At 39.8% G+C, this 8,700-nt stretch overlaps 1 protein-coding gene across 2 annotated transcripts; it reads left to right on the plus strand.

Moving 5' to 3' along the window:
• Window positions 1–4,079: 4,079 nt before the first annotated feature.
• On the plus strand, window positions 4,080–5,072 carry LOC110284166 (olfactory receptor 10C1-like). Of its 2 annotated transcripts, XM_029471595.1 has the most exons (2): window positions 4,107–4,446; window positions 4,867–5,072. In XM_029471595.1, exons 1-2 carry the CDS (start codon window positions 4,107–4,109, stop codon window positions 5,070–5,072), a joined length of 546 nt encoding a protein of 181 aa, XP_029327455.1. The 2 variants fall into 2 exon arrangements, with proteins under 2 accessions (XP_021005513.1, XP_029327455.1); XM_021149854.1 differs by having other exon boundaries at window positions 4,080–5,072.
• Window positions 5,073–8,700: the final 3,628 nt, after the last annotated feature.

The raw sequence follows: 8,700 nt of genomic DNA on the forward strand, positions 1-8,700 counted from the left end.
GTGTGTGTGTGTGTGTGTGTGTGTGTGTGTGTGTGTGTGTGTGTGTGTGTCTGTGTGTCTGTGTGTGATATTGCAGGTTGCCTTAAAGAACATGGTGCTTTCTCATGAGACACACAATTTCCTTGACATCAGGCATGGTTTCTGACTGTAACGAAAGCTTTTTAGTACAATGTTGAGATGAAGATGGGGATGGTGTGTGTTTCATGTAAGGAAAGGATGAACCCAGGAATTGATAATCAGAAGTAGAAACCACCTATCATATCTTCATATACCGTGATTTGAGGTAGGTGCCACATTTAATTTATTAAGAATAGGCCTGAGAAAAGTGAAGTATATAAAAGGACATCAAATACTCAAAACATTTTTCCATTCTTGGTATTCTAATTAATTAATTCTTTGAAGGCTGTTAAAGTTTACACAGACTCCAGTTCTCCTCTCAGAAATCAGATCTGTGTTGTGTTAATGACTTATTTCATAGTAAATTAGAATTCACTTTTTACTGTCCTACTCAGGTTACACGGTACATTGTAATCTAGTCAAGTGATTGTACAGTCTCTATTTTATTGAGGTAAAGTATCACTCAGATGTATAAATGTTACTAGGTGAATGATGTAAGGAAACTGGGAAGTCAGGGGTGAGCCTTCTGATAATCCTTTCCTGAACAATGTATACAAGTTGTGCATGCTGTTACAGAATTTTAGAAGTAGTCACCACATAGTAGTGAACATGAATACTTCCTGAAAGTTCCTTTTACCCACATGGCAGTCTTTTAGAAACAGTTTCTAACAATGTGTGGCAGCCATAAATATCAGAAAAGGCACTGAACCTACCGATGATCCTTTCTAACCTTTTGACACCAGGGGAAAACTGTGCGTTTTTTCCCACTGTACCATTCATAAAACAGAGCTCTTTAAAGTGGGGTCTAGGCTATGTGAGGTATCATAAAAAGCCAATACAGTAAGATTTCAAGGTCCTCTCATATCACACATAATCTCTTGCATATATAGAGTTGCCAAAAACACACCTTGTGGTATGAACCTTCAGATTCTTGCAAGGGCTTACTGCACATTTGACTATAATAACACTGAAGGTCTATGTATAAAATAGAACTGAGTAATGGTAGGAAACCAGTTCAAACAGCTCAACTAGAAAGATGCTGAGGACATGCAATGGTCACAAAGAAGTAGTGAATCAAAAATTAGGTCAAGAAAATGTAAGACATGAGAGGCAGATGGGATCCATACATCACAGTGTTCTGACACTAGTTTCTCAAGAATCTTGATACACTTTCTGAGAAAATCCTTCTTATGACACATATAGAAATGAAAATGTAAGATTCTGAGTCTTTAGCTGAGTTTCTGGAAATTTAACTTAGAGAGGCAAGACCACATTCTCGAGACCAATTAGAGAGCTACCCAAACAAATACAGAAACTACTAATGAAAGACAAGGTGCTGAAAAAATATTTCAAACTAAAAAATAGGCATTTCTGTGTTGGTTTTTTGGGGACATTGTTTATTTGGAGGTTTGTTTTGTTTTGTCTTAATATAGTACAGCAGACTGTATAAGTATAAAATGCATCACAACAGAATTGTCAGCATTTCAGCAAATTTTTATAAGAACAGAGTCTACTGAGAGGTCATAGTTGTCAAAGCTTTAAGTCAGTCCTCATATCTTTAGAATTTATTCCTGAATTCATGCATATCTAATCTAATATATCCAATAAGCTATTATATACAGCTATATCTCCCTAGGATAGAAAATTATGTATGCTTTTTTGTTTGTTTGTTTTCCACTATCCCTAACAGAAAAATAATCTTGTGGTCAATTACTGAATAGGAACAAAGATTATGGATTATGGTGTGAAACTCCTCAAATTAGATAGAGGGTACACAAACATAAATCTAAAGTGGCTTGGGTAGACATACACACATGTTCATGTCCTATGTAGCTGATAAGCTGATCAACTTGAGTGATTTGGGAAATTAACTTAATTGTCACTGCAGTAACCTCATGGGAAATACTTTTTTTTCCCCCTCAACCCTTTTTATAAGTGACCAAATGGAGAAGAAGAGTGCGTACAAATGCGTAACAACCCTGCATTGTTGTTTCTACTAATATTTTAACTCATACACCATCTCCCCTGATTCTACTCCATTGTGCTTCTCTGTATCCATGTTTCTGTATGAATATACAGGCACACATGTTTATGTGTCAAGCATATAGTTACATGTCATTTATGCGTTCATGAACATGGGTAGCATGTTTATATTAATTTGGAAACACTGAAGCCCACATTTGACTCGTTCATCAACCATGATCAGGTCTACTCACAGAACCTGTGATATTTTATTATGTCAAGAGAATAGAGGGAGGGTCTAACAGGCTGGTGATATCTCTTATTCCACCCTTGTCAGAAAAAAATATGGAGCATTCAGATTTTTGATAGGAAAACCCAAACTTCAGCAAAGACACATATACCCTACAAAAAAAAGAAAAGGATCACCTCATTTGAAGGGAAAAGTTATCAGACTGAGAGAAAAATAAGTCATCTGCATCTTCAAAATTTGAGGGGCATGAGACTGAACTTCAGAGGATACAATGGGCAAGGACAGATGGAATATCTAAGGGGACAGAGTAAGCTAAACACTGGAACTTCTTATTACAAGAGAACTTATGGACTGGTAAAGATGGTAAACATAATGATAAGAACATTGACGTCCATACTCAGGTCCATACTCAGTCTCTGTACAAGGCAACACTGTGAAAGAAATGAGTAGTCACCACCAGATGGCTAACGGATATTTTAGCAGTTATAGTGTGAAAAGCTTAGAGTGTAACAGTAGCCAGAAGAGATGTATGATATCCAGAAAACAGACAAGTTGTGCTGGGAATGACCAGTTTTTCATGTAAACAGCCAAGCGAGCACACAGCAGCTGCACTGTGAAAAAAATGAACAAAGAGAAATGAACTATACATACACTATATGTATAGAAATACAGGTAATTTGATGGGATAGCAATGTAAAGTCTGTCAAGATAGAAGGTTGGGAAGAAGTTTCTATCAAGCCAAGCACCATGGCTTTCTCCTAGATTTCAGGCATACAAAAGATTGAAGAATGGAAATTATGAATTTGAGGCTAGCCTGGACTACATGCCAAGATCCAATCACTTTTAGTCTTTTTTTCTTTATTCAACTTAATAGCCTGAATCATAGAATATCAGGAATAATATTGGAAAACAGAAATTTAATGTTCATGCAATGATACTCTCATTAAGGAAACATAATAAGAACTATTATGTTACACAAATCAGCTGCCCTGTGAGGTTTGTGGTATGAAGTGCTGGCCATTATTGTGTTTGGTTGACCCTGCATCTCTCCAATGTCTCAGCTTATTCATCTTAAGAAGCTTCTCTTATCTCACTACTTCCCAGATATCAATATGTACCTTACCTTTAAATATATGCATTACAGAAGTCATTTATTCATTGAATTGTTACGTTATTTTACTTACCTTTCACAAAAATATGAGTCTTACTTGAGGAAACAATAATTTTAATGCCTGGATCTAAATTCTGGCAAGAGCAATAAGAGTAATTTGGACCCAAAACACAAAGAGAATGGGTGAAGAGACTGTATCTGTGGCAACAGGAAAGCATAGAGATGAGTGGGTAGATCAGCTCTTCTGGGTAACATTGAGAACTAGTTAGTGAGAAAACTGGGTAAAAATAGAGCTATAGTTAACGTTGCTTTTCTTATTTTATGATAGCTTACTCAACACATGTAGCTGAATTCAGGCACATGGTAAGTCTTCTGCCTGAGCTTCATCAGTGCTGAGATTACAAGTATATACCATCTTCTGCAAATCCTTGTACACTTTATACAATGCTCAGTACACTTCAGAAAATCACCTGATGTAAACAGAGAAAGTATAAGCTATGATAATTGCTGAGGATGAATCACTTTCTCCAAGATTTGATTTTTTTTTTTTGACTGCAGAGAAGGATTCTGTCTCTGATGTAACTGATGCTCCTACTGTAATAAAAGGATAAATTTCTCTCATAGGCAAAAATGGTTCTAATGATTTGCTGTCCTTTCTTTCAGGAGATGAGTATCAACTGCTCTCTATGGCAGGAGAACAAGTTGTCTGTCAAACACTTTGCATTTGCCAAGTTCTCTGAGGTTCCTGGAGAATGCTTCCTCCTGTTTACCCTCATCCTCCTCATGTTCTTAGTATCAGTTACAGGAAATGCACTTATAACCCTTGCCATCTGCACCAGTCCAGTCCTACACACCCCTATGTACTTCTTTCTGGCCAACTTGTCTCTCCTGGAAATTGGCTACACTTGTTCTGTCATACCGAAGATGTTGCAGAACCTTGTAAGTGAGGTCCGAGGTATCTCTCGGGAAGGGTGTGCCACACAGATGTTTTTCTTTATATTCTTTGGTATAACTGAGTGTTGCCTACTGGCAGCTATGGCCTTTGACCGCTACATGGCCATATGCTCCCCACTCCATTACTCAACCCGAATGAGTCGTGAGGTATGTGCCCATTTGGCATTAGTTTCATGGGGAATGGGATGTATAGTAGGGTTGGGACAAACCAATTTTATTTTCTCCTTGAACTTCTGTGGACCCTGTGAGATAGATCACTTCTTCTGTGACCTTCCACCTGTCCTGGCACTTGCCTGTGGAGATACATCCCAAAATGAGGCTGCAATCTTTGTGGCAGTAGTTCTCTGCATATCTAGCCCATTTTTGTTGATCATTTATTCCTATGTCAGAATTCTGGTTGCAGTGCTGCTGATGCCTTCACCTGAGGGGCGCCATAAAGCTCTCTCCACCTGTTCCTCCCATCTACTTGTAGTCACACTGTTCTTTGGCTCAGGATCTATTACCTACTTGAGGCCCAAGTCTAGCCACTTACCAGGAATGGACAAACTCTTGGCCCTTTTCTACACAGCAGTAACATCCATGCTCAACCCCATCATCTATAGCTTAAGGAACAAGGAAGTGAAAGCAGCACTGAGAAAAACTCTGAGTCTGAAGAAATCTCTGGCAATAAATAGGTAACAGAACATTGCAGAGCTGCCGGCCAATGAAAATGTGCAATGAGCGAGATTAAAAAAAAATTAAAAAATGGTACTTTCTTCTCTTTTCCTTACATTGGAGTCTCTGCAATTTTGAAGGTACCTCTGTACTCAGCTGTATTTTCTAACAGCAAATTCTAAAATGAAATAAAATACTAATGAATCCAAGTAAAGAGTACAATGTGACAGATTTTCCATTATGTTTAATTCTCAGATGTCAATCTAAATGCCAATTTATATCTCAGAAGTCTTACAAATTCAAGACTTGGTGTCCCTATACTTTCTGGTCTTTATTCAGATATATCTCATATGACTGTTCCATAGTAACTATATAAACTATCTTATTTTAGTAATATTTGTATTTTTATTAAATAATGGCCCATATCACAACTCTCTGAATTCTTTGTGACCTATGTATACCAAAAAAATGAACAAATGCTACAATACACTGAACTGTTCAGATTTGACATTATTTGTTTTAAATTTTTAAATATAACATAAGAAATATTTTTAAGAGTTTCTATGGCAGTTCTTCAGACTTTTAATCTTTATTCTTCTTGTTATTATTTTATGTATTCACTTTATATTTTGCTCATAGACCCCGACTCAGTCACCCCTCCCACAACTTTTACCCCAATCCCATCTTTCCTTCTTCTCCGAGTTGGTTGTGTCCTCCATGGGAATTCCCAACACTGGCAGTTCAAGTATCTGTGAGGCAAGGGAAATATCCCAATGAGGTAAAAAAGGCATCCAAGCTATAAAAACACCCCAAATGCAGGCAACAGCTTTGGGGATAGCCCCTGTTCCTGTTGTTCAGGATACACATCAATACAAAGCAACACATCAGTTACATGTGTGCAGGGAGGTCTAGGTCCAGACCATATATGTTCTTTGGTTAGTGGTTCAGTCTCTGAGTACACCAAGGATCCAGGTTAGATGACTCTGTTGGTCTTGCTGGGGAGTTCCAATCTTCTTACAGGATGCAATCCTTGCTGTGATTTTCCATAGAAATTCCCAAGCTCAATCCACAGTTTGTCTGTGGGTGTCTGTATCTGTCTGAGTCAGCTGCTGGGTAAAGCCTCTCAGAAGACAGATATGTTAGACTCCTGTCTGCAAGCATAGCAGAGTATCATGAAGAGTGCCAAGGATTGGTGTTTGCCAATGTGATGAGTCTCAAATTGGGCTGGTTATTGGTTGGTCATTCATTCAGCCTCTGCTCTACCATTCCCATGACAACATTCCTTGAAGACAGGATAAATTTTTGGCCAAAATTTATATGGGTGGGTTGCTGGCCCTATGGCTCCACTGGGGTTCCTGCCCAGCTATAGAGCATGGCTCCTTCAGGTACCATATCCTCAACATAGTGAGTCATAATTAAGGACACTTCCATGGATTCTGTGGCACCTCCCTTATCCCAGTTTTCTGTCTCTTCCTGGAGAGGCCCCAACCTTCCTACCTCTTTTAGTTGTAGATTTCCATTCATACTCATGGCTATCTGGTCATGTCTCCTGTCCTTCCCTACACCTGACCTGGAACACACACACACACAGACACACACACACAGTGCTTCCCCACCTTATTCTTATCTCACCCAGTTTCTTCCCTCCATCTGCTTTTTATGACTACTTCTTAGTGAGATTCAAGCATCCTTGCTTGTGTCTTTCTTCTTGTTTACCTTCTTTACCCAGCTTGGTTGATTGTGTTCTTTCATGGGCCTTTAGCTTTCTGGATGGCTTTGGTTCCTGTATGTTCTTGTTGTAGTTGGTATTGGGAGGGGGTTTAGCCTCAATGGTCTTGATGTGGCAGGCCTCTGATGGGTATCCTTGTGTTGGATCAATCCACATATAGAGGTCTGTGTAGTTTAGTATCTGCAGGTGTGTATGGTTCAGTTGCTGCCAATCTGATGAATTTCAGCAGTTTGCAGGAGAATGGAGGTCTACCTCGGCTATCAGTCTGCTGTGGGCAGCATGGCATGTCCAGAGGACTCAAGGAAGGAAAGCTAACTTGTAGAATTCAGTGTGTCTGATGAAGGTAGGGGGAGAAGTGTACAAATAATGGAGGTTCCCCTGGGATAGCAGGCTGCTCAGGACAGCTCAGCTTGCTCCAGAGGATTCAGTAAGCCTGTATTAGGTTTGAAAATAATGTTTAAAATATTAATATTCAAGAATACATGGGTAACTCAGGACAGAAAACCAGGTAGGTTAAATGCAGATCATTGTGGGGGATATGGAAGTCAACCTTGTGAAGAAAAAAGTGGATTTGAGATGGAGGCACCACAGGCTCCTTCAACTCCTCGAAGAGTCCTGATCTGGTGTACACAACACTAGATCTAATATGGTCCCAGGAACAACAGTGAGAAAGCAAAAAGGAACCAAAGCCTGGATAGTGGCTGCTCCCCCTGTATTTCTGTTGTTGGTGGTGGTTTTTTAAAAAGATTTATTTATTATATTTATATGAGTACACTCTAGCTGTCTTCAGACACACCAGAAAAGGGCATCAGATTCTACTACAGATGTTTGTAAGCCACCATGTCGTTGCTGGGAATTGAATTCAAGATCTTTGGAAGAGTAGTCAGTGCTCCTAACCACTGAGAAATCTCTCTATTCCTATTCCCCTGACTTCATAGTAGTCTTATCCCACCTCGGATCCTTCTGAGTGACCTCATCAGGTAGACCTTTCATTGGGACATAGTGAAGGTGTAGCATGGTACAATTGACTGTGGATTTAGAGAATTTAGATCGTCTCAAACACTGTATATATTCAAGTATATTGCATAATAAATCCAGATATGCACATACTATTGGTTCCTGGAGCCGGTTTCTTGGGATTCATCATGCAATTCTGTCACCTCTCAACCCTATCCTTTGACTTGAAAATCAACACATCTACCTCCATTCCTCCAAGTTCAAAACCCCATCCTCATTTTTTTGTATCAGAACACATCCTGCAGTTACTGACAACCAACTCAAACAGATCATGTAGACCTCCAATCTTCCTTTTCCCAGCTCATTCCACCCAGCTTCCAACATCATCAGTAATTCTCTGGGATTCTGCAGGTTACTCCTGCCGGGGAAGAAGATACACTAATTGAGAATCTTCAAGGCTCTCTCATTTCCACCAAATCCAATTCTCCAGTCTCACTCCCATTTCTGTAGCAGATCACTTCCATTCTGACCCCATCTCCAGCACACCATGTAGATGATCTTCTTAATCTTCCTCCGTACTTACCTTCTTATCTTAGACCCAACTTCATCTGGATTTTTCTGGGACTATGCAAACCTAGACTGACTGTGATCCAAATAGGCCAGAGAAGCAGGGAGTTGAAGTTCAGATGTTCACACTCCTTCCTTGTCTACATAGCCAATCACCTATCTCACTCCCTGCTTGTGAGAACTAAAAAGGGGCCCAGGGGAAGAGGGGAAGGAAGGACCCTTGTCCCGCCAGAGGTCCACCTATGTTCTGGATAGGCAGATGTGGGAGGCCTGCCATATGCTTTCTACTCAGCCCCTTGTTGGGCATCCAAGGCTTTGACCTATTCTTCAGGGGGTGGACAAGGGGTAGAAAGAGAGAGAGAGAGAGAGAGAGAGAGAGAGAGAGAGAGAGAGAGAGAG

The sequence above is a fragment of the Mus caroli genome, chromosome 17 (genome assembly GCF_900094665.2).
Source record: "Mus caroli chromosome 17, CAROLI_EIJ_v1.1, whole genome shotgun sequence".
Lineage (NCBI taxonomy): Eukaryota > Metazoa > Chordata > Mammalia > Rodentia > Muridae > Mus > Mus caroli.

Excerpts from the sequence above, each read along its gene's own strand:
- LOC110284166 (XM_021149854.1), top strand. The coding sequence starts at position 4,080 with ATGATTTGCTGTCCTTTCTTTCAGGAGATGAGTATCAACTGCTCTCTA.